The sequence below is a fragment of the Cervus canadensis genome, chromosome 20 (assembly GCF_019320065.1).
Source record: "Cervus canadensis isolate Bull #8, Minnesota chromosome 20, ASM1932006v1, whole genome shotgun sequence".
In the NCBI taxonomy this organism is placed as follows: Eukaryota; Metazoa; Chordata; class Mammalia; order Artiodactyla; family Cervidae; genus Cervus; species Cervus canadensis.
In genome coordinates, this window is record NC_057405.1 from 44,409,483 (window position 1) to 44,435,771 (window position 26,289).

At 35.0% G+C, this 26,289-nt stretch overlaps 2 protein-coding genes across 5 annotated transcripts in view; one reads left to right on the forward strand and one right to left on the reverse strand.

Annotated features, from left to right (window-relative positions):
• Positions 1-26,289, forward strand: part of CEP85L (centrosomal protein 85 like) — a 143,645-nt gene that overhangs the window by 52,566 nt on the left and 64,790 nt on the right. For both annotated transcript variants that reach the window (XM_043439699.1, XM_043439698.1), the window contains exon 3: positions 7,022-7,809. In XM_043439699.1, coding sequence (XP_043295634.1) covers positions 7,096-7,809 — 714 coding nt within the window. In that variant the 5' untranslated portion in view covers positions 7,022-7,095. The remainder of the gene's footprint in view (positions 1-7,021; positions 7,810-26,289) is intronic.
• PLN (phospholamban) lies at positions 10,058-26,034 on the reverse strand. 3 transcript variants are annotated; one of them, XR_006264018.1, is made up of 3 exons: positions 22,386-22,475; positions 14,441-14,920; positions 10,058-11,719 (listed from the first exon to the last, which is right to left on the reverse strand). XR_006264018.1 is itself a non-coding variant. In XM_043439701.1 (2 exons), the coding sequence occupies exon 2, from the start codon at positions 14,830-14,832 to the stop codon at positions 14,674-14,676; it is 159 nt and encodes a 52-aa protein (XP_043295636.1). In that variant the 5' UTR covers positions 14,833-14,920; positions 25,897-26,034; the 3' UTR covers positions 12,375-14,673. The 3 variants fall into 3 exon arrangements, 2 of the variants coding, with proteins under 2 accessions (XP_043295636.1, XP_043295635.1); XM_043439701.1 differs by lacking the exons at positions 10,058-11,719; positions 22,386-22,475 and adding an exon at positions 25,897-26,034 and having other exon boundaries at positions 12,375-14,920; XM_043439700.1 differs by lacking the exon at positions 10,058-11,719 and having other exon boundaries at positions 12,375-14,920; positions 22,386-22,515.

Genomic DNA, 26,289 nt, shown 5'->3' on the forward strand with positions numbered 1-26,289 from the left:
AGTTCTCATATGTTCTTAATGGTTATTTCTGTATGATTCTTTAATGTAATCATTCTCAGTTTCTATGCAGATACCATAGTGCCAAAATAGGACTTAATATTTTAGGTATATCTTTTGTAAACATTTAGCTGGATTTAAAAATTATGTGGACAGTTCTTGTAAAGTAATTAGCCTCTACATATACACCATGGAATATTACTCAGCCATTAAAAAGAATTCATTTGAACCAGTCCTAATGAGATGGATGAAGCTGGAGCCCATTATACAGAGTGAAGTAAGCCAGAAAGATAAAGAACATTACAGCATACTAACACATATATATGGAATTTAGAAAGGTGATAACGATAACCCTATATGCAAAACAGAAAAAGAGACACAGAAATACAGAACAGACTTTTGAACTTTGTGGGAGAATGTGAGGGTGGGATATTTCAAAAGAACAGCATGTATACTATCTATGGTGAAACAGATCACCAGCCCAGGTGGGATGCATGAGACAAGTGCTCCGGCCTGGTGCACTGGGAAGACCCAGAGGAATCGGGTGGAGAGGGAGGTGGGAGGGGGGATCGGGATTGGGAATACATGTAAATCCATGGCTGATTCATATCAATGTATGACAAAACCCACTGGAACAAAAAAAATAATAATAATAAAAAAAAAAGAAAAATAAATGGAAAAAAATGATGTGGACAGTTCTTTGAGTGGATTTTTACTTACTGTGATTGTTAAATTTTGATGTATTTTAAATCATATTGTATACTTTCTATTCTGCTTTTCTCAAGTTTTTTTTTCTTGCCTTCTTTTGATTCACTTTTTCTTTCATGACATTTTCCTTCTACTGTATCAGAAGTTATACACACATATCTTTTAAAAAATCTTTACTGAGCTATAATTCATATACTATATAACTTACCCATTTAAAGTATACAGTTTAATGATTCTTAATATATTCTCAGAATTGTTCAACTGTTATACAATCTAATTTTAGAACATTTTTTAACTCCCCCTCCCTTAAGAAATCTGTAATCTCTCACTCTCTTTCCTCCCATCCTCTTAAGCAGCCACTTATCTGTATAAATTTCTTTGTTCTGAACATTTCATATAGATAGAATAATCTAATATGTTGTCCTTTGTTACTGATTTTCACTTAGTGTAATGTCTTCTAGATTCATTCATGTTGTAGCATGTATCAATCAATACTTCTTTTCTTTTTTGTTACTAAATAATATTCCATTGTGCCACTTTTTATTTATCCATTTATCAATTGATGGACGTTGAGTTATTTTGACTTTTTGACTACTAATAATACCTCTGTGAATATGTTTTCATTTCTCTTTAGTGTATACCTAGGGGTGGAATTGTTGGATCATATGGCAACTCTTATTTTTGACCTTTTGAGGAACTGCCAAGCTGTTTCTTAAACAGCAGTGCCATTTTACACTCCCATCAGCTTTGTATGAGAGTTCCAATTTCTCCACATCCTTGCCAAAACTTATTATCTGTCATTTGGATGATAGCCATCCTAATGGGTGTGAAATGGTGTCTCACTGTGGTTTTGAATTGCATTTCCCTAAAAATGTTGAGCATCTTTTTGTGTACTTTAATAAGACCATCTGTTTATCTTTGGAGAAATGACTTTTCAAATTTCACATCCATTTTTACATTGGGTTATTTGTATATTTATTATGTAATCTAATTGTGTTTCTTATTTAATCTGAAGTCCCTATCAGATGTATAATTGCAAAGATTTTCTCCCATTTTATGGGCTGTCCTTTCACTTTCCTGATGGTATCATTTGTAGCAAAATTTTTAAAAATTTTATTCAGGTCCAATTTATCTTTATTTTCTTTTGTTGCTTGGGCTTTTGGTGTTGTATCTGACAGATTACTGCATGACTTAAAGGTCATGAAGATTTACACCTATGGTTTCTTCTAAGAGTTATACAATTTTAGCTGTTACATTTAGGCCTGTGGTTCATTTTGAGCTCATACTTGTTGAAAGTATAAGAGAGGAATCCAGCTTTATATTCTTTTGCTTGTGGCTGTACAGTTTTGAGCTCTCCCTGTTCTTCTAGTTGTTTAGAAATTATAACATGCATCTCTAACTTGACTATGATGTTAGAATGCTATTCCATCCTTGTTTTATTCATCATAGCTGACATTTTGGTTTTCTTCACCCTCTTTTTTTTTTTAACCCACAAGTTAGATATTGTTTTGTAATCATTGGCATTCTTAGATTTAACTACACTTTTTTTTTTAAATCTTATTTGTTTCTACACCTCAGGACTTGTTTTTCTTTTTTAGTGAAAGAACCGTAAGGAATGTTAGTACAAGTCCTTTCAGTGAGTCTCTTGGTGAAAAGCTCGGTTTTTCTTTTGCAGGATTATATATTTTGTCTGCAATCTTGGAAGCTAGCTTAGTGCTCCAAACAGTTCTTGGGTGCCAATTATTTACTCTTAACTTTTTGGAGATATTTCACTGTGCTCTGGATTCCATTATTGCTATAGAGAAGTTGGCTATCATTCTGAGACTTCCTGTATGAATAATCTGCCTTTTCTCTCCAGCACACTTCATGCTGTCTGGTGTTTTGTAGTTTCCTTATGATAAGCTTTAGTCCTGTCCTGCAGCTGTGTATGTGTAATGGCGAAATTGTAAACCCCGAGGAGGGCTATTTTCATATTTTATTGTGAATGATAGATTTGCATAGTCTTTTCTGCCTAGCACAGTTCCTTGTACATTATACACTGCTAGAAGATTGTTTGGTTGAATATTATTGAGTTTCTTTATATAGCTCTTTACCTACCAGAGTATAGTTAAGAATGTTTTTAAAATATTTACATAAAAATATAAGGAATACTTAGAAAAATGTTCATTTGTTTAAAAAAGTGGGGAGAGTTAAATGTGGCTTAAATTTTTTTTTTTTTCCTCATGATACATCATCACGGCATTAGCAAGAACGGGAAAAAGTCATGGTGTTCTATAAAACTTAATTATTGCCTTTGGGTTAGGCTTAATATTTTTCTTTAAAATGTAAAATACTATGTTTTATATTTAATGAAAATATAAGCTGTTATTTTTAAAATCAGAATATTTTGATATGTTTATACAGTTTCCTGATTATTTTTTTAATTGTAACCATTTATGATTTCTTATTATACTATAGATCTGGAAGGTGTGGTTTTTTAAAAAATTTAATTCCTGTTTACTATAAGAAAGAACAGAGAGACTGTCCCTACATGTAAGAGAAGATAGAATCAATCTGGCATGAATTGCCAGACAAGAAGAACAAGACAATGATTTTGTTCAGAATTCAGAACTTTTGTTGTCTTAAATATAATTCACTTGCATTATCAGGTTACAGCAGGTCCTCTTCTATTTTTCCCCTATAAGCTGAAATCTGTCTGCAATCATTAGCTTTTCTGTGTTCTCTGTGAATACTATAAACCCTGTCCTCTGGCTTTTAAAAGGACTACCTTCTGCTGGTTTCAGATTTCACCGTTCTAACTTAGACTGCTGGATGCCATCATAATAACTTGCCTTTGAGATTTGTGGCTACAATTAGGTAGTATAATAAAGCACATTAGGAAATGCATTGCACTTACCTCTAATTGATTGTGTTTCATTAGGCAAAATAAGTTATTTTTCGATTTACCTCGAAGAATGGTTGTTTCTTTCAGGTATCTATACTGTCAAATGTTTAATTCTTTGTTCATTAATTTATGTTGTGTGTGCATGTGTATGTATGTGCATATATGTGTGGATGGAGTAAACTTTAATTCTGAGTTTTCACAGAATAAATTCTGAATGTCACAGTAAATCAGTTTTTACAATTAACCTCAGATACTGCTGATGGTCGGACTTGAGATATTTAATCTTGTAATTGAAGATTTCAGAACTGAAATCAGTCACAGGTGGAATGACATTGTACTGAATAGAATAGCAGAATCACTTATTAAAAAGTGATGTTTCCTGGACCTTCTCTACTCTGAGTGAGAATCTCTCAGATACCAGGTAACTGTGTTTTGTGCTGAAATTTGAGAACTTTAGATGTAAGTGAGTTTTGGAGTAAATTCTATCCTTAATGTAATGTTCAATAGTGGCATCATCACCGACTCAATGGACATGAGTTTGAGTAAACTCTGGGAGTTGGTGATGGACAGGGAGGCCTGCCGTGCTACGATTCATGGGGTCTCAAAGAGTCGGACACGACTGAGCGACTGAACTGAACTGAACTGAATGTTCTATGAACAGGATATATTATAGTAGCTTTTAGATTTGTAGGAGTAAATACTAGTGTGGCGTAGAATTGTTTTTTATCACCAATTGTTGATTTTCTATGCAGTTTGGAAATATCGAACTGGCAAAGGTAGACAGGAAGTTAGCACATTTTCATATAGAAGTAGCATCCAGGACTGGTCAAGTTTCAGCTGGTCTCAGAAGTTTCAGCTGTGGCATGGAACGTGAGACAGTCACCTCATATATAATTCATACTTGAGAAGCGATGTTCTTTGATATTTCAGACTCTTTGAGGTGACACAATAAAACATCTTTGCAGAAGTTTGGCCAAATGGTAAATTTATGCTCTTTGGAAAAGAAATTAAAATAAGACATTGTGTAAAGTAGAATGTGAAAGCATCCTTCTCCTTTTCTCTCCTTTCTACCTGTGTTTATTAAGTTTTGAGTATATTCCTCCAGATCATTTATGTGTCCATGAATATGCATGTACTTATATACATAGCTTCCCTTGTAGCTCAGTCAGTAAAGAATCTGCCTGCAGTGCAGAAGACCTGGCTTCAATTTCTGGGTCAAAGATCCCTTGGAGAAGAAAATGGTAACCCACTCCAGTATTCTTGCCTGGGAAATCCCATGGACAGAGGGGCCTGGTGGGCTACAGTCCATGGGGTTGCAAGAGTCGGACACGACTGAGCGACTAAACCACTACCACATATTCCTCCAGATCATTTATCTGCCCGTGGATATGTGTGTATTTATATATTCACCTGTATGTTTGCATATTTTAAATATTGATGTATATATATTACCCCTCTTCTTCCAAAGGCTGTAACAGTTTTATGTTCTATCTTCATAGGATATTAGCAGTCATTAATAGTTTTATGTGTATAATAGGGAATGCACTTTTACTGTTTAGTGAGTTTAGCATCTTTTTTAAAAAAAGAAATATTCTTTTTAAAAACATTTTATTGAAATGTTTTTAAAAAACTTGATTAAATTAAAACTTGATTCAATTAAAAAATTGAAATTTTCCTGGCTTCATACTTGGATCAGTTACTGTTCTTAATCAGCAGAAGAAGCTGACTGAATGATTGAGAACAGGAGGGATTTATTTAAGGATGTTTCGTTAACTCAAAATTTCTGAGGAGCGTTGGAGAACCAGGCTTAGGGTTAAGCTTCCAGGTAATACGCCTCAGCCGCCTCTGGGAACAGACATTCTCCTGCCCCACTGGACGAACCGACCGATGCTGCCCAGCTGCTGCCCCCTTTCTGCCAGCACTTGATCTGGCCACCTCTGCTGTTGTCATTGGAGGCTAATATGTCTGCTGTTGCCAGAAATGGTAGCTCCATGCAGAGCCCATTTTCTCATGTGACTCACTTCCAAACTGAAGTCTGTGCAGGTGCTTCTAAATGTCTGTATCACAGTTGCAGGGTATGTTGTGAATTTAAGGTCTAAAATTTATTTTGGGAGGTTGGCTTTATAATATGGGAATTTTTCTTGAGTATCAAAGGGTTCTGTAGAAGCTGGTGGGAACCTATAATATGGTAAATTACAGTGATATTTTGTGATACTTTTTCTCATATTCTTTCATCTGTAATATTTTCCCCCTTCCATCTCCAGGTGAATAAATTCTGTGCAGAGACCTCTTGGAATTATATTTTTAAAATAGTTTGCCTGGCTCTTTCTCATCTGAATCTTCTTATGATTTCCTCAGCATTTCTTTTCCTGTTACTTTATTTATTTAAAACAATATCAAAACTCACAAGTAATATTTAAATATACACTGAGTCAAACAGTATGGAAAGACATAGAGAACAAACTGTAAAAGTTACATTTCACCACCCACCCCTACACTTCAAATTGCTATCACCTTTCTGTATATCATGTGATAAAATGATAATCTTTGATTTTACTTAGGCATATTTGATGGCGGTTTGGCATTTGATAGTAAGTTCATTGAGTGTAGAGGCCCTTATTTACCCTTTGGGCTTCCATATTGCCTACTACAGCAGTTCCTATTTGGGGATAGTATTATGTGAAGGTCTGATCTATGGCAATAACTGTGCAGTCATTTTGGAAGTAAAAATTTACAACCTGGGAATTTAGTAAATGTGCAGAGAAAGATGGGAATCAAAGTAGACTCCAGGTGTTCTAGCTTGGGAAAATAGATCATTGAGGATGCTATTAAGGGAGACTGAGAATGTAGAAACTACTCTCTATCTGCAAATACATTGCTTAGAACCCTTTGATTGTTTTCCATTACTGCAGGAGCACCTTTACCCATACTTCTGATTTAATTTCGAGTGTGGAGAGGTACTACAGTGTTCAGATTGGGCCTAGATTTGCACAGTTGAGGAAAGACACTAAGAGATACCATTTTTTAAGTAAAGCTAGAAGTTGTGTCTGAGGCTTCAATGATTTATCATAAATAAAACCTTTCAATGGGGAGATGGTTTTTTCTTTTAAGGCATAGTACTTTGGTTAAATAGCATGAATATATACCTGTTTTCCAGTCATTTTTATCTGTAAGTAGATTGCAAATGAGCATATATTTTGTTATGTATCCATTTTTAGAAAATGTATGGAAGTAGGTTTGATTTGTTTCAGATGACTAATAATAATAGTAACAGTGATAAGTAGTAAGTCTCTCATGTTGATGAAGTGCTTCTGAAAAACTTGTGCTGGGAAACCATATTCAGATTTTTGCTTTGGCATTTTACATTTTGCCTCTTTTTTTTTTTTTCTCCCTGTTAATTACAACTAATTTGGCATTCTCTTTTCTTTCCAGATCATTCAACTTCAAGTGGCACATTATCTTTTAAGCCTAGTCGGTCATTGGTTACTCTTCCTACTGCCCATGTCATGCCGTCTAACTCCAGTGCTTCAGTTTCCAAACATAGGGAATCACTGACATCAGATGGCTCAAAATGGAGTATAAGCCTCATGCAAGCATTGGGAAATCATAGTAGGGGGGAGCAGGACTCTTCACTGGACATGAAGGACTTCCGGCCCCTCCGGAAATGGTCATCTTTATCCAAACTCACCGTCCCAGAGAACTGTAGCCAGGGTGGCGTGGTGCGCACAGAAGCATCGAGGAGAGGTTTGGAAAGGACAGGGAGAGACAAGGCATTAACAGCACAGCTGAGGACCACTGGGCCTAGCTGTTTACACGACAGCATGGAGATGCTTGAGCTAGAGGATAAGGAGATAAACAAAAAACGACCGTCAACTCTGGACAGCAAATATAAATTTGAGAGCTGTAGCAAAGAGGACTTTAGAGCTTCTTCCTCCACTCTTAGGAGACAGGCCTTAGACATGACGTACAGTGCCTTACCTGAAAGCAAGCCTATTATGACAAGCTCAGAGGCTTTTGAATCGCCGAAATATTTAATGCTTGGTCAGCAAGCGGTAGGCGGCGTTCCCATCCAGCCTTCTGTGAGGACGCAGATGTGGCTGACGGAGCAGCTGCGGACAAACCCCTTGGAAGGTAGAGCCACAGAGGACTCTTACAGTCTAGCTCCTTGGCAGCAGCCGCAGGCGGACGAGTTTCGGCAAGAACGGGAAGCACCCGCGCAGGTAAGGCCGGAGTCTAGTGTCTGCCGCCCCCCAGCGGCTGCTCTGCGCATAGCACGCTCGAAGGGAGCGTTTGACCGTGACGGCTTTCCTTTTCCTTTCCCCTGCACAGTCATAAGCATGGATGTTATCAAACTCTTCAAGTATTGTGTTGGTAAACAAAACTTTTAAAATGTTTGAGACTTATTCACATGGAAAACTTGAAACCTTGTACCTGACTTGTCGTTTTTCTTCTCATTTGTTTTGCCGCTGTTCAGTTGCTCAGTTGTGTCCGACTCTGCGATCCATGGACTGTAGCACGCCAGGCTCCCCTGTTCTTCACTGTCTCCCGGAGTTTGCTCAAACTCACGTCCATTGAGTCAGTGATGCTGTCTAACCGTTTCATCCTCTGCCACCCGCTTCTTGTTTTGCCTTCAGTCTTTCCCAGCATCACGATGTTTATAAACACAGCAAAAAATATTCAGTCCAAAGAAACTAGAAACAGAAACACAGGAGCTGGCATGATGTAATACAACATTAACTTGAATGAAGGCTTGGATTTGTTTCTGGTTTTATCAGATTCAGAATCTGGGTGATTCTCTGTCGCTTAATACTTATTATCTCTGGGCCTGAGTTTTTCTTTCTTTCCTTTTTCCCCTAAATTGAGATGTCATTGACATATAACATATTAGTTTCAGGTATGTAACGTAATGATTCAATATTTGTGTATGTTATAAAATGATTACCACAATAAGTTCAATTAACGTCCATCACCATACTTAGCTACAAAATTTTTTCCCTTGTAATATCGACTCTTAGTAACTTTCAAATATGCAATACGGTATTATTAGCTATGCTGAATGTTATATCCCTGTGATTTATTTATAACTTAGGGTTTATACCTTTTGATCATCTCGTCCATTTTACTCACCCTCCAGCCTGTGCCACTGGCAACCATCAGTCTGTTCTCTTTATATGAGTATAATTTTTTTGTTTGCTTTTTTAAAAAACATAATTTGTCTTTCTCTGTTTGACTAATTTCACTTGGCATAATGCTGTCAGGATCCATTCATGTTTCCACAAATGGCAAGATTTCCTTCTTTTTATGTGAATATTCCAGTGTGTGTTGTGTGTGTGTGTGTGTGTGTGTGTGTGTGTATAGAGAGAGCGAGCACATTTTCTTTTTTCATTCATCTATTGATGGATACTTAGGTTGCTTTCATGTCTTGGCTGTTGTAAAGCTGAACATAAGGTTGCATATATATCTTTTCAAGTTTGTGTTTTCATTTTCTTCAGATAAATACCCAGAAATGGAGTTGCTGGACCATAGGGTAGCTCTCTTTTTAATCTTTCTGAGGAACCTCCATGCTGTTTTCCATAGAGGCTGTGCCAGTTTACTTTCCCACCAACATACATAAGGTTTTTTTTTCCCTCTGCATTCTTACCAACACTTGTTATTTCTTGTCTTTCTCATAATAGCCATTCTAATAGGTATGAGGCGATAGCTCATTGTGATTTTGATTTGACTTTCCCGGATGATTAGTGGTGTTGAGTACCTTCTCACATATTTGTTCGCTGTATATATGTTTCTTCACAGCTTCTGCCATCTATAAAATGAGGAGGTGGAAATAAAGTCATTGCTAAAGCTTTGGCAGTGGTTGGTATGTATTCAGGTTTATAAAACAGATGCGCTTTTTTAAAAAATTGGGTTTCAAGATTTATTAATCATTTTAAGGAAAGTACTGTATGATAATATTACATAAAAAGAAAAGTGTGTACTTCCTAATGTCACATGTAAATGTGTAAATTTCTTTATCTGAAAATGTCTTCTGTTCCAAGGTAATTGTCTGCAGCTCGTTTTAACTGGGAAACCAATTGTCTATAGAATTTTTCGTAAATCCTGTCATCCATTTTTTTTCTTATTACCAGAGTTTTCTGAAACAAAGTGATTTCGTCGAAAATTGCAAAATTTCCCTGGAGTAAAAACTTAAAATTACTAATAATTACAATTGCTAATAAAAAATAACAAAGATTAAAGGAATATATCCTATGAAAGAATGAGGAAATCACTTATCTAGTAACCTCATAAATCTGAGTGCAGCCCCAAAACATACACATAACCTAACGTGCTCCTCATGGGAGAGCCCTTAACACCTCCTCTGCACTTTCTTTGCTCTTGTTTTGAACACAGTTCTTACCATCTTGATTATATATATTTAAACTGCATAACCAAACAGATGTATCATGATGTGTGAATTACAAATCATAAAAGAGCAGTTTAACCAGATTTATTGTGATTTATCTATTCAAGCGGTTGAAAGACAGGAAACCTAATTTATCAAATACTGTCACATTTTAGTTCTCAAGTGCTTGTGGTTATAGAAGAACAGGGATTGGGTGGTTGTTTCTCCAGCTGTTGTCTTTACACAGAACTGGAATAATCTGGGATGGTTGCGGGAGGGGACTGAATGTTCTGCTCCAACCTGAAGTAGGTGCCGTAGAGAGGTAACTGAGAAAACTGAGTGAATTTCAAAGAAGAAGTACTAATTTCACTCCTTCCATTCTGTTGGGAGGATCCTCTTCGATAATCAAAGTTTTCCCCAACCTTGAAGCGATGCAGAGAGAGGGTAGGGAGCTTGGAGGTGCTTTGTGGAGCAAACTTATTTTAAAATCTTCTTGGCACATAGTAGAGGAAGAAGGCGAAAAGGGACAAAATTTGCATCTGCTTGGAAAGTCCTACTTTTTGGTTAACCTTCTTTGGGATGATCTCTTTATAGTGCTTTTAAGTTTCATAGTAGAAAGGTGAAACCAGGTAAAGAAAACCTAGATACTTTAATTGAAATGTTTGACAACTTCTCTTCTAATTCTCCTGGACTACTACAGAAAAAAAATTTTTCTTAAATACCTTCTCCTTGGAGCTTCCAAATATCTTTAAAGTTCTCATCTTTCTTGTTTCTTAGGTCTCTTTAAAACATTGACTTCTTTTTAGTCTAATTTTTGTATAAAGGGAAGAGCCTTAATAATAATTATCCCATTGATAAATTGTGAGAATGTGTTGTTCCATGACAACTGTTTGTCACTGTGAAGAAAAAACAAAACATTTTACAGCTAAGAAAAGGGATTTGGCTGAGAGTCACAATCTAACATCACCATAAGTTTATCTAGAACTTTTGTAGCTGTCAGAATGTTTTATCTCATTTGATGCTCAGAGCCTCCTTCCTCCTTTTACTCCCTCAGAAGATTAGTATTGCGGCATGGAAGTGTTTCTCCTCTTAGAACTCAGTCCTGAGCATTTACCGAGCCAGCCTCAGTCTTATTTGCGAGGGGTTCCTTGTTTCTCATAGCTCCTTACTAAGTTAGCTAGAATACAGGTGGTGTAGAACCCTGAAGCATTTCCCCTTGTGAATGGAGAGAAGCATGGGCGGCCTCAGTTGGTTAGGATGTAGGTCTCCATGTGCAATGTCCACCGTAGTCTTTGGTTCTTTCCCCTGCTCTACATTAGCGGCTCTCTTCCCACCTTCGCCTAAAGCTGTCTGACCCTACAAAACCTGTGACATAAGAGGAAAACAAACAGCAGACTCCTGGCTTCTCTGGAAAGACTGTGTCCCGTTCTAAGCCCCTTTTGCATTTCTCTTTTGGGGATGGGGAGAGGGGTGGGAAGGAAATGGAGGATGCATATTTCTACACACAACACGATCCATTGAATCCCTGTAAGCTCACAGTGGATCTTCCAGACAGAAGTGAAGGAGTGGTCTCTCTATTGACAAAGTAGCTCTTCTCTTCTCTTATATTCTGTAGGATGTTTCTGAGTTCTGGGTTGCAGTCATTAAAAAGAGGAAGATAAAATCTTGTGCTTGTTTTAAACAAGGAGGGGCTTGATCATCCAGGATATTGACACCTAATGGTTTCAACATATTTTACTGGAAGATTTCTCCTGTGTAAATGAAAAATATAAATTTTTAGTAGAACGACTTAAATGACTTGGTTTTTGTCTTAACATGACATAAGAATGGTTTATTTTTAATGTGAGAGCATTTTATGTATTCTATTACATTCTCTGAAAAGAGTTTTCTCGTTTTTTTTTTGCACCCTGTTTTTTCTTTTTTCTTTTTTACTGTTTAAGATAATTTTACATAACTGTATTGAAAGATGTGAATACTGAGACACTCTCAACAGATCGACTATGACATTATGACATTCACTAGGTAACTAAAATGCGTATAATTTATTTTTGTCATATGTTTTAATGAATAAAATTATTAATGTGTTTGACTTTTTCCAAGCTGTCATCTTTTCTATCTAGTATTGGCATATAATCTTTAGACATTTTAAAGTGTGCTGTTACTTAGAAGAGCAAATTGTTTTGAAATTTTACTGTTTTCTCACTATGCTAGAAGACTCAAAAATAATCAAAGGATAAATAATTTCTAGCTAGTAGGAAATTCATTGTTTTATGTATGTCTGCCCTCTTGTGTCTCTACTAGGAAATCTTGATCTTATTTGGGGAAAGTTACTGAAAACAGCTTACAAAATCAAAACTGCTTATAGGTAGATTGTTTTATGGTTGTATCAATCATGAGCAATTTCACTGAGTTCAAGAAGGTTCATTTTAATGTAGGTGATTTGAATTAAATAAACATTTTGAACCAAATAATATAAAAGGCAACATTAAACATTTAAAAAATAGTTCCATTTTGGTTCCCTGTAAAGTAAGGTTAGAATTTATTCTACAGTAAAAGTATTTGAGCATTTGGTATATAAGTTTTTTAAATACATAATTCATTGTATCTTACTCTTTACAGATTATGATAAACAGAATAAATAAGTTCCATTTTAAGAGTATTTATTTTACAATATAATCTGAGTTACAGTATTCTGTAATCCTTAAGTATAAGGTTTTAATTTCTCTTAAAGGCAGAATGAAAAACAAAACAATTCTTTATTTCTGTTTGACTTTGGAAAAGCTCCATAACCTCACAGTTTATGATTTAAAGTTGATGTTTGTAGTGAACAACATAATGAAAAGGCTAGAACCTATTATTTCAAAATTTCCACTTGTTTTTAGGATCATTGCAGCTAATTAATTATAGAACTTGGTTACTTTTTGCCTGGGTAATTATTGACACCAGTTAAGTGAATGCATTAATTACTTCTGGTTTATAAGTTCTTCTGGTTGATATTAGGGATATCCGACCCATAGATGAGCCTTCACTTAAGAAATCCCTCTCTCAGTATGAAACCTCTGTTCGCAGATTCTAACAGTAAACCGACATTATCCCCCTTTCTATCTCCAGTACCTCTCAGGGATTAAAAAAAAACAGTAGTATTTCTTCCACTATTTTGTTAGTAGCATTTGTGTTACAAGCCATAGTTAAGAATGACTTTTCCAATTTTTTTTTTTGCCATGTTTTGGCAAATTTTGTAGTAAATTACATATTCTTTGTCTGCTCCTTTAATAATTACTGTATCGGTAGTATGTCTTTAACTGTAGTTAAAATTGTTGAATTATGTAATATAGATGTAAACTGTTTCAGACTTAATGTTAAACTAAGTCAATGTACCAGATTTTGGTGAATATATTTTCCACACCAGGTTTTGTTTCTGTTTTATGAGTTGTTTGAAGATACTTTTAAATGACCAATTTTTACTTCTATTGTTCTATGAGTAATTGGAAGATATTTTTAAATGAAGAGAAATTTGAAATGTATTCAGCAAGAAAATCATTGTAGATTAGTGTTGCTGGTTAGTGTAGTGAGTGGCTTACCACATAGGTGTTTACGACCTGGTTGATAGATAAAGGAAAATAACTATACCCTATCATGAACAGTAGTGGGATAAAAATTTTACTTCAAAATTTAAGAATTTGTTGATTTTGGAGAGAGAGTTAAAATTTTTATTTTCTAATGCTTGAAGTAATATTTTTTCTTTTATTCTTTTGCTTGCCTACAATGAGTGTGAGATTAAAATAGAATACAACCTGTAAAATCATTCTAATCTTAAAATTTTATGATTCCAGTGGCATTATGTGCTCTAACTCAGGTAATTAGCTATAGTGCTTTAAATGAAGATTAGGTACTATTCTATTAGTTATGGCTAATCATGCTGTCAGATGTTAAATTAACCAACAGTTCTTGTCTATTGATGATAAAGTCCTGGTGAGAACAGATTTATGGTTTACCTGCACATATTAAAATTTTGTAATTCTTTGAGAAAATTAGTTGTTTTATTTATCTAAGGGTATGGTCTTGCTTGGTTTTACTCGATTCTCATAAACTTAAAATATTAGGGTATTGTAGAAAAAGTATAATTTCTGTTTTAGAGTGTAGGGTCTGAGAGTTACTATGGAGACTTCTGTATGATGATAAACAAGATAACAGATAGGAGGGCTATTTCAAGTGATATTTCACTTGAATAATTATTTTGATATACTTGGTGAAGACCTGAAAAATACTCAATAAACCATCCAAGAGGCTTTTACAGTACAATATAAATTATATTTATCCCAAAGAGTGAATGAAGCTGATGCTTTATATATGAAGTGAACTTATTGGCAGTGCAGTTTCAAAACTAAACTCCTAGTTCATCCTTAATAAAGATTTGGGATGGAAACTTAAGGTCTGTTTAGAAAATTAGCAGTTACATTATGCACACTTACATTATAGTCACTTTAAAGTTAATTTTTGAAAATAAAGCCCTTCTTATGTTTACAACATCCAGCAGATGAATACGTTTGCTAACAATTTGCTCTGTTCCAAATCTCGACTTTTTCACAAAGAAATTCTTCTACTTAGGAAGTGGTCTCATATAGTATTGTTTCCCCTTCTTCATGGGATGACAGATTTTCAGCTGATGGTGGTAAGTGGCAGCACTGGAGATTGCAGCAGAACTTCAGAGAAGCATCACGATGATGCAGATCAGCAAGAGACATATTAAGATGAGACAGAAATTGATGAATAGGTTCTGGAGATTTTGACGTGCTTGTTGAGGCATTTCAATGGTTGAAGCTCTTCTTATAGCAGAGCGAGTGAGGTACTGGACTTTATCCATGGTGCCAGGAAGGCAGGGAGCCTGGAGTTTCAAATGCTCAAGAGAAAGATAAAAAGCTGCCAGCCAAGTGCGTCTTCTTTTAGGGAGCCTGGAATGTAAAGAGTAAATGGTTTAGGATCATAGGTTTAGGGAGCCTGGAATGTAAAGAGTAAATGGTTTAGGATTATAGGTTTAGGGAGCCTGGAATGTAAAGAGTAAATGGTTTAGGATCATAGGTTTAGGGAGCCTGGAATGTAAAGAGTAAATGGTTTAGGATCACAGGATCATATTCTCTGAACAGGTAAAACACTGTTTTGTGTTAATCCCTCTTCCTCAACCTGATTGGTATTTACAACATCAGATACCTCTATAGTCTGTGTGTGTTGCTCCATCTGTGTCTTTTTTGGTGCTGGGACCATGATATTGTATATTTGGGGTATAGTAACTTCAGTCTTGGCCTCCTCTCAAAATGACTGGAAGTATAGTTTGGTTAGGATGCAGCTTGTCTTGGGCTGTTCCCTTGGGCCAAAGTTCTTATGTGTTATTTCATTAAGACTATTTCTCTGTGAGCACAGTTGTTCTGTGCATCACTATATAAGTAGCTCCAGAGCAAACTTTATAAAAAGAAATGCATGCAATAAATTATTCTACAGATGTTGACTTTACTCCAAAATAAAATAGTTCAAAGAGAAGTGTTTTACCAGAACTATAGATTCAAATGTTTCTCATTTGTTTTGACGATTTTATAGCTTTATAGAATATACTATTTTAAGTAGCATTTTAACAGGATGATATTAAGTACTAAAGATTGTCAGACTCAGAAGGCATAGTAATAAAATTATCATTATCTCACTGTCTAACACACATAGTTGCCATCTGCAAAGGGCCTATACTTAAGAACAGTGTTTGCATTTGCTTTCAGAGCTCCCACAAGCTGTTCTGCCTAATTAATTAATTATTTGCTGCTTGATCAATTATCTGTGCTGATTAATAAACAAAACAAAACTTAAAACAGTACATCATTGTAGACAATTAGGTATATTCAGTAGATTAAAAATTAGCTGTAAGTTGAGTGCCCAGAGGTAATAGTTATTAACATTTGGCAATATTTGTTGTCAATCAGGATACTTCTATGTAAATTTTGAAATAAGACAAATTAAAAATGAAATTTAAAAAATAGTCATAATTAACTGCCAGAGATAATAACTGTTAACATTTCTTGATGTACCTCTGCTGATCAGGATACGACTGCCTTAGCCCAGCTGCCTGATTTCATTTTCTCCCTAGTGGCTGTACATTTCGTGAAGACCCATCTCAGCCTTCAGCTCTATTTTGCAAGAGAGACTAGTGCTGAAGACAGCAGAGGGAAGAACTGGAAGAATGAGAAAGGATCTTTAGGCCTGATCTTTAGATTAGGTTAGAACTCATTTACTGTTGCAGACCCCACGTGATATACTGTGGTTGGTTGGATAGTTTCAGCACTTCAGCTTGGCTCTATTGGCTGAAGACACTGTGGTCTTCTTCATAGTACTAGCCTGAGTGAGGAGATCCAAATAAAGAAATAAAGGGTTTTTCTTTTGTTCTTTAAGAAAAAAGTTCTTTAAATTGTTTCAGCTTATATTTGCTTATTATCGGTTTCTACTGTTGGGCAATTGTAGAGAAGATTATTACTTTTTTATATAAACTTGACTAGTCTTTTTATGTAACAGAGTACAACCTAGAAGACTGTAAAGAATTAGCATCGGTAGTTCCTATCTGAACTTAATTTTAATGAAGTTTTAGGACTTAAATGGCATACGAGGCCTGAATTTTAAAGTTATTGTGAGATAGAACATGGAAAAGGAAGAGCAAGCCAGTTCATCAGGAAGTCTGTCCCCTCCCCTGACACTGATGAGCCGTACTTTAGTCACATGAAACGTGTCACCTTTCCATAAATACTTCATTCCCTTTTATGATTGTCTTTTGCACATGTTGTTCTGGCTCTGCCTGGAATGTCTCCCCTCCCCCTGCCTCTACCTTTGATTCTTTGCCAGGCAAACTTCAGTTAATCCTTTGGGTCCAGTTTAAATATCACTTCCTAACGAAACCTTCCATTACTCATTAAGGCAGAATTGGTTATTGCCTCCGTTGGGTTTTAGCAGGGCTCTGGTGCTACCTGTATCAAGATGCGGCTAGCAGGCTGATTTGCATGCTTCTGCCCCCTGCTAGACTTCCTGTTCACGAGTATAAAAACTCGCGGGTTTACTTTGTATTCTAGTGCTTAAATGCAAAATGAGTACCATTTGAATAAATCAGTGAAGCTGAACAGTGATTTATTTATTATGATTTACTTTAATATTTTTAGAAAATTATTAATGATCAAAGATAGTACTTTGGTTAACAGATGAACCATTTAGGTCATAGAATTTGATAAACATAATCTCCAACATTCTTCTCAAGTCTCTTTACAGATGAGGAAAGTGAGGCTTAGAATATTTACTTTAGAAATTAAAACTTAAATAAACTATTGTTAGTGACTAACAGAATTAACCTGAACTGAGCTTTATACAAGTGGGTATTTGGTGTTTGTGAAATACAAAGAGGTTTGTCCTAAAGAGGTGAGCTATCTGATGATGAATAATAACGGACAGACTTAAAAGATGATCTCATAATACTTCAGCCAACTATTGTCGGAAAAGTTCCTGGAGACAAATTGAGTATAAAGGAGACAACCCAGAATACTGTCTTGTTTGTTGTCAAAATTAGAAATACGTTACAATTCTAAGTAGTAACTGTATAACCTTGTGCTAAAACCAGAACACATCCTGTTTACATGCTGAAATGTTAGGCTTTGTGTGCGCAGGATTTGGGGCCCAGTTCTATTTGACAGTGGTATGGTCTGAAATGTGTTGAGTCCTAATTCTGCTGAACTTCCAAAATCTATATGATCGTAATTAAGCCAGAATTTGTTCCTACCAGATGGGGCTTCCGGTTGTAAGTTGAGAATTGAAAAACTGTGTGTGGGCACAGCACAGTCCTATTTTTAAAGTTGTCTATGACCTTCACTCCATCATAATTCATGGCATGGTGGCCAGGTGTTTTTTTCTTTTTCCTCCTCTGTGCACACAATCATCCTGTGAGCTTAGAACTCCTGCAGTCTTTTTTGCTTGCATTTCTTAGAGCCACGCTGTGAATGCAGCAGTATTGGTGGAAGAAAGAGAGAACAAACTACAACTCGAATCCTTCAGCGGATACCATGTGTCATGTTAGGCAACACTTTGGATGAAAGAGACCTGTCAGCTCATGCAGCAGTTCTCACTTTGTAGTGAGTTCTGTTTCTTAAAGTAACATCAGATGCATTCTTGTGCAAAAGGAACCTCAACAGACCTTTGAAAACTTTTTGGTGTCTGCATTAGGTTTTGCTTACCACTGATACTTTGATGTTGTAAATGCTGAACAGTAATTCCTACCTGTAATTTAAGCACTTCAGTGCTTTGCAGAATTTATTGAACTTCAATTTTTTTCACTGCTCCCTCTGCTGAAACCATGAGTCCTTTAGATTCTTTGTGGTATTCAGGATTTTGCTTCCCTTTAATTTTTGTCTGCTTGTTTATGCTTTTAGTAAAATAAACATGGGGATATTTTGTGAGTAACTTCAAGTAATACACATCTAAGACTATAGTCTGATAATTTTTTGAACAATTTTTCCCATTAAATTGATTCAGAACATTAGAATTCTCTATAGGTTTGAGTTACAGGATTTGTCTGTGTTAGGATTATTGGAGGGTTTTATTTTTCCCCTGCTCTGCAGTCATTTTTGCACATAATCCAGAAGCGATTGTGTATGCATCTTTGTTGCTGCTGTTGTTGTTGAATTAAATCAGGACAGTTCATCTTTAGATTTGTCATCAATCTGCTGGCATCCACAAGTTCACTTTGGTTGGATCTCTTTCCTTTTGAGATTGCCTAGTGCTAATAAACTTGGAAGTTGTATTAGAAGTTATTTTGTGACAGCAATTTTCCAGAACTTTGTTGGTCCACACTGGCTATTTGAAAGAATCGTCAAACTGCTTCTGCCTGGTTATGAAAAGAATTGTGTAAACATAAAAATCAACATATCCTCAACCCCTAGATTGATCTCATAATGAAATGTCTCCCTTGGTTCAAAGCCCTGCCTTTAGGGAACTTCATTAAACAGCAGCATAGAGATTTTTCTCTTTGAAATTGGCAGATTGCTGTTGCCAATCTGTAGGCTTGTCTTTAGTATCTGTTCGTTATGTTAAAATTAATTTATTTGCAATTAAAATACTCTTTAACCTTCAGATACTTCTTTGCGGGGAAAAGCATGTGGGGAGGAAGTTTTAAGGAAAATGAATGCCAGTTAAATGTACCCCCACTAATGAGTAAGTTGGTCCCCTCTCTCCACCCTTTCTTGGAAAAACCTGTAGGTGAAATGCATTATACAAAGCACTAGAGGTCCTCAGTTGACTACAAGTATACTGGGATGGAGCTGTACGCCCAGGCCTCATTTTGTTGTGTTTATTTGGTGCTGCATGCTTCAGAATTATGTAGGGTAAGAACACTGATGGACTATTTCTGAAAATGTTCAAAAAGATACATATCTCATTTAGGTGCATCACTTACTTGATTTCTAACCTTGAGATTTTCTTCTTTGCTGGTATGATCAGTACTGTGTTAATTCACACTTATGGATGAAAGTAATTTTTCATAGCATAAATAAAGCAAGATTCCTCTGTTCAAGCACTGCAGAACAAATAGGCTTGAATATTTTAAATGGTATGATGTGAGGAAGTCAGAAATGAAACCGAGGAAAGCTAAGAATTGAATATGGAGCTGGAATAAAATATGCAAGTGTGGTTTCTGTTTATGCAAATATTCTATCTCTAATTAATTAGTGAGATTAAGAAACAATATAAATGTGTAACCAAACACAGTTTTTGGGAAAGTTTTGAGGAGAAATTAACCTGCATTTTAGATATCAAAGCTAAATAGATTAAAGACATGAGTATTTTAGCAATGAAACAAAAAGAAACTGATTGTGCATGTTACTGTTCTTTAAGGTCTATGCAGTTATTTTGAATTTTGTCTTCCAAGATGTTTTGCTTAATCTTGGAAGCAAGATAAGTATATATAGGTATTATATTCCTGGCCTTTAAAATGTTCAGGAGAATATTATAAAGGCGATTAAGGACATCATGCCTCAGGCATAAATTTAACTTTAAATGAAATGGAGTGGTTTTAAATTAAAATAGAAGTTGTATCCCCTAACTTTGCCTTTTGGAGTGCCATATAGTATTTGAGGACTTTCAGTTCATTTTGTTTTGCCAGTGTCGTGATTTATTTTTAAGCCGTTGATCAGTGGATGAGATGTGTGCGTGGTGTAGAGTCTTAAAATCTTGGCTCTTGCCAAGGCGCCACCATTTCCTAGCTTTCTGACCTTGGGCAGTTCACCTTTTTGCATCTGTTTCCTAAACTGTAAAATAGAGATGGAGTGTCAAACATTTGGGAATTAAGAGGATCAAATGAAATATTTGTGGATGGTACATTTAGAAAATTGTTAAAGAAGAAGGAAGTTTTAATTAAATGTTTCTAGGATTGGTAAGAAATATACAGGCTAATTTAGATACTCTAATTTTTACTTAAAATGTTAATACGTTACATAAGAAATATTTTACCTAGTATATTAAAATTCTTTGGGGGAACTGTTTTGTTCATTCAAATATTCTTCTATCTGCAATTAATTAGTGAGATTAAGAAATAATATGTAACCAAATGGAATTTTTCTGGAACATTATTTTCCTTTATGTCCACTGGAATACTGTTAAAATAATTTTGATGTTTGAGTTTTAGGAGATGATAGTGACACAACTCTGCTTAGTTGAGTCAAGTACTCTAGCTCTTACATGTGTTTTTAAAACTCACTCAGTTTTTCACAATCTAAACATATTTCACATTTCTTCTACTTTATTTCCTCAGACTTTTTCTTAGCACTTCGTTTTAAACTGCATGAAACAAAGACAGTATTTAAATTTCACCTTACGAAAGAGATGAACTAGTTAGGACATAATGGTTTGACACCATGTTTGAAATTTGGATAACAGTCACTAAACTATGTAATTTCTGTTAATCCGGACACATGAAGGATAACTTTAATAGAATTTCTGCTGTTTCTAGAAAGTAACAACTTTGTGGAGCAATTATGTAATGTGAAATTCTGGTATTATAAAAGAACTCATGAACACCTCATTTGAAGTGTGAGAATGTAATTTGATGGATATGTGAGTAAAAATGTACAAATCTGCTCAAATAAAACACCTACACTGAGTGACTCTTGTGTAATATCAAAGGAAAAATGTTTTATGAATATAAGAATACTTAGAGGCACTTGACAAAAATTAGAAAGGCATGCTTTTAGATGCCTTAAGGAAAGCTGCTTATGGAATTATACAAAGTTCTTATCTCTTAAAAGCAGTAGAGTTAACATTTGTCTTAAGAATTTAGAATTCTAGAATTAAATTTTATTTTGGCATATATAAAAACTAATGAAATAAAATCAATGTAGTATCCTTTATGCCCTGACTAGAAGTTAAGAATGAAAACACATTTTGTATATTAAATTAAGGATCGAGAGTGGAAAAGAATATAAGCAGAAGTTATAAAATTTATGATGGCATCTCCATTCCTGTGCATTTTTTTTTTCATACTCCTCCCCACCTTCTAAATGCCAGAGAGGAAACACTGGAGGACAGTAACTTAATAAAAATATATTCATTAATAGGCAGAATAAACATTCATTTTATCAGATTCACTCAAATGAGATTCTTAGGAATATTTGTACTACCAAAATAACAAGCATATGGCAGTTATTTTTAAAATAAAGAAATTAGTGTTCTGTAACTTTAGAATTTTACATATTTTTGACTGGTGTTTTGAAATGTCCAAAGTTTTAGTTTATGATTTAATATTGAATTTAATATAAATAAATCAATTTATTGAAAACTTTCTTTTTAATAGAAGTAGACTAGACTTTGTAAAAGTAGTTTGTGATATATTTCTTAAACTCTACTTTGTTAATATTCACTATAGAGAATCAGAATAATATTGGAGTAGTCATGCCAGTAATGTATATTTTGTACCATCACACAACTGTTCATAGTATTCTGGATGTAAGTAGACAGTCCAGTCCCACCCTACTTCTCAGCAGAGTAACACATAGCAAAATGAAACCATTATTTTTGCATAGAGAAATCAAATCACCACTAGTACCAAACATGGTAACATAATTGAAAGATTTTAATTGGCAGAAATTTACTTTTGAACAGCAAAATAAAAGTGAAAGTTAAAATGACAAACCAGTAACCACCATCAAAGATGAATGCTACCTTTATAATTTCTAAGTTGTCTTATTCTTACTATCACTGATTAGATAAACATTTATTTAGAAATTAAGCTTTATGTCAGACATTTTATTATTTAAATTTGAACTGAAATTTATAAAATATGATTAACTTTTTTAAAAGTTCAGTAAGTTTGAGTTATAGAAAGTGCCATAATCAGCTTAATCTGTTTCTTACCTTGGCTGTTGTGATGATCACAATGTAGAATACTGTGAGTTACATGAAGTGTTATCCGACGTTTAGCTGGAAAGTTTTCTGACTGTTACCAGAGTTATGGGAACAATTGAAATAGGTGGAGGAGAAAAAGTGTTCTAGGGAGGTCTTATGATGTCACACAGGAATTCTGAAGTTATGATTGGTTAGCCATAGTCTTATCACAGCCAAACATTTTAGAATGTCGTTTATCTTAACCTTAGGTATAGAAAGGTCATTAACACTTTGTGCCTCATTTTTTTGTTTTTAACTTTAAAAAGCATATGGGAGATAAGTGAAAAAGTCAGTTCGAAGTGATAGAAAGTGGTAGAAAGCTCTTTTTTAAAGGTTCGTGCATCTTCAGGCTCAGAAGTAATTATAATCTGAGGGTGATAATGTTAAAGAACTAAAATTGTTAAAGTAATAGGAATTTTAATAGAGTGAGAATAGTAATACTGACTTAAGCCAAACGGCTTTCACTGAGTTGTTGTTGCTATACTGAAGCTTCATAATGTTAGCTTGTAACATATTTTGTAACATATTTTTTCCTGACTTATTTTCTTCTTTTCTCATACCTATTTGTATATGGGGGAGAGAGTATGTGTGAGAAAACCAGAATGAGAAATCTTTGGTTTTAAAAAATTAGCTTTATCTTGTAGTTAAAGTAATAACTAAGAAATGTATTTAGTTCACTTTTGTTTTCTCAATTAGTGCTCTAAAAATAACAATGTATTTATGAACATTAATTCTCATTATTTAAACTGATAGATATCACCCCAAGAAAAGTTGTTGTTTTCAAATTTAAGTATTTAGGTTTTTTAACCAGCTGCAGTAAATTGCCATAAAATCTTACTAAAATTCCAGTAAGCTGACAGTATCAGGAGTAACTTTCTAGCCAAAAAGATGTAATCCCACATAACTGATCAGTGACATCCTAGTTAATGATACTTTATTGATGGTAGATGTGCATGTGTTTGGAAATTTAAGTAGTATTTCTAAAAGGGTGTGCCTCATTTAATGCAGTAGTTGTTTTCCTGAAATTTACTATGTAAATGAAATTTTAGTAAATGAAATGATCTTTTGAACTTCTGAGAACAGAAAAGAATTCCTTTGACAAACCAGGCATTGTTTTCCTGTTTGTTTTTTTTCCCCAATTTTTTTTGTTTATATATTAGATTAACTTAAAATCACCACTCCTCCAAATTCTGATTCTTAAATCTCGACTGTAATTCTGGAGAAGCTACTTGTTATTTTTAATTTTTAAAATGCTTACAGCAAAGTGAACTCAGCCTGCTTCACTTTCTTATGGGTAACTAAAATCTTTTGCAGCAGCTGCTTATGTGTCCTTAAATGGAGATGATTTTGGCTTCCTCCAAAGAAAGATAAATCCTTTGCTAAAACAAATCTCTTGTTATTTAAAGAATCGGCTAAAACTATCAGAGAAATAATGTTCAGCAAAGGCCCTCTGTGAACATTGCTAAAGGAAAATTTTACAGCTTAAAAGGAAAACCCGAAATTAAGTAAATTGCATGAATGTTTGACATTTTGCTCAGTGCTATTCAAGCATTTTTTCTTTCAATCCTTACATAATAAGGATCTCTGATTATTATCAATTGCTAGTGATTACCAACTTACAAAACCTAGGGACTTGAAATACAACCCTAACGTGATTTATAGTAATTTGTCAAATATGACATAGCTGCTAAGTGACAGACTGACGGTTCAGATTTGGACCTCTTTAGTTATAATTCTCTGGTAGGTTGGCATGTTGGGGGGGGGGCTGTAGTATAACATGGATATGTGTTTCAGAGAGTAGTATTTATCAACTACGAAATTTTAAGATGGAAATAGATGAATTATTAAAAACAAACTATTTTTAGCAAGTCTGCTTTAAGTTTGCCTACACATTCATTTGAAAATCAACCTTAGAGGATAGATCATTGTAGTTTGAGCACCTCTAGTTCTAAGATAATAGTATTAATAATACTTAACTTGTATAAAGTAAGAAACTACCACAAACTGAATAAAATATGGCCTAGATATTTCACATGTTGGCAGATTTGCTCAAAAAGCCTATATAGGTTGACATACACATGTGCGCGCACACACCCGTACACCCAGAAGGATATTAACAAAGTGTGTGTGTTTAGAGTTGGAAAGAGGAGATAAAAATTTACTTTTCAGATTTGTGCAAGAGTGGGGAGCTTCTGTATCTACCCTTTTCCTTTGGTTTAGCTACCGTTGCTGCTGCTGATCATCATTGTTAGTCTAAACGGAGCTCTAGGAAGTGTTACATCTTCCTTTTAGGCTGATTGCCTGAACAGAAAGTTGTATACTAGGAGCTTTGGTGAATTACAGAATAATCAGTAGATATTTCCTCAAAAATTCCACTATGATGATCTAGAAAGTGTTTTTAGAGGTGCCTTGTCAGAATCTTCATTTGGGGTCAGACTATAGTCTGAATCCGTTTTTGGTATATATGACCTTATACAAACTTCTTTAAGCTGCCTTATCTGTGGGATGGGTTTGTTATGAGGATTTTCCTAAGATGAAATATGTATATAATGACTGTTAGAGATCTTGCAACACAGTGTCCATTTAGTGTTAGTACTTATTTTCCTTTTGAAGATGATTCTTACAGCCCATGGATAGAGTTCAGTGCCCTTTGAACTTGGATAGGAAAAATGTTAAAGATCTTTATTTTTACTAAACTCTGAATGAGAGTTAGCCTTTCCTCAGTTGTATGATTCCTGTCACCGTAGCAGTCTTAGATAATTTCATATAGAACAGTTGCAGCAGCTTGAAATACTATTCATATTCAAACCACTTGAAATCATGCAATTAAGCTGCCTGTAAATATTGTTATTTAATGCATTAATAAAGAAGAACAGAAAAGAAAAATGAAATAAAGCAGAAATATTACAACATAAATTTGTGGGTTTTTTTAATATTTGTTTTGGTATAATTTCTAATATATGTTTCTCATTCTTTTAAGTTTTATTTTAAAACAGTTCTGAATTTACAGAATTAGTGCAAATATACGGGCAGAGGAGCATGGTGGGCTGCAGTCTGTGGGTCGCAAAGAGTCGGGCACGACTGAGCGACTAACACTTACTTATTTACTATAATAAAGAGAGCTCCTGTATACCCCACACCTGGTTTCCCCTGTTGACATAGCCTACACAAGTATGGTACATTTATCACAACAGTTGTACCAATGTTGGTACTTTGTTGTAAGCAAAACCCATTTTTTTGTTTTCCCTGGTGTTCCTTTTCTTTTCCAGGATTTTTTCCAGGACACCGGGTTACATTTAATAGTCATGTCTCCTTTGGCCCCCTTGGTTGTGACCGTTTCTTACAGAACGTCCACAGTTGGGACTTGCCTAATGTTTTTCTCATGGTGAGGCTGGTTGATGTGTTTTTGAGAGGAAGATCAGAGAGGTAGAGTACCATTTTCACCACATACCGAGTGTACATACCTATCAGCATGACTTACCAGTGTTGTTAACCTGGACCACCTGGCTGAAGTGAAGTATTCGTCAAGTTTCTCCATGGTAAAGTTACTCTTTCCCCTCTCCTTCCTTCTTTTACTTTCCAGAAGAAAGATACTGTACATAGCCCACAGTTATGCTTCCCTACCTTAGGAGTGGAGTGTCTATAAAAATTACTTGGCATCCTGTGTATTTTATGATATTAAAAACATAAAAACAGATCAGTCAGCTTCAGCCACCTGCCAGAAAAAGTCCATGGCACAGAAAATTACGAAGTCCTGTGTTGGAGTTGGTTTCTGTCTTTGTACGGGGCAGCCCTTTTTGGAAAGAAGACTGACAGGCGAAAGCCGAGATCTCCTAGTTTGCTTTTTTAGGTCCTGCTTCTCCAGCTTGTCTCT

What these genes read in the sequence shown, in the direction of transcription:
- PLN (XM_043439701.1), bottom strand. Translation starts at nt 14,832, where the DNA reads ATGGATAAAGTCCAGTACCTCACTCGCTCTGCTATAAGAAGAGCTTCA.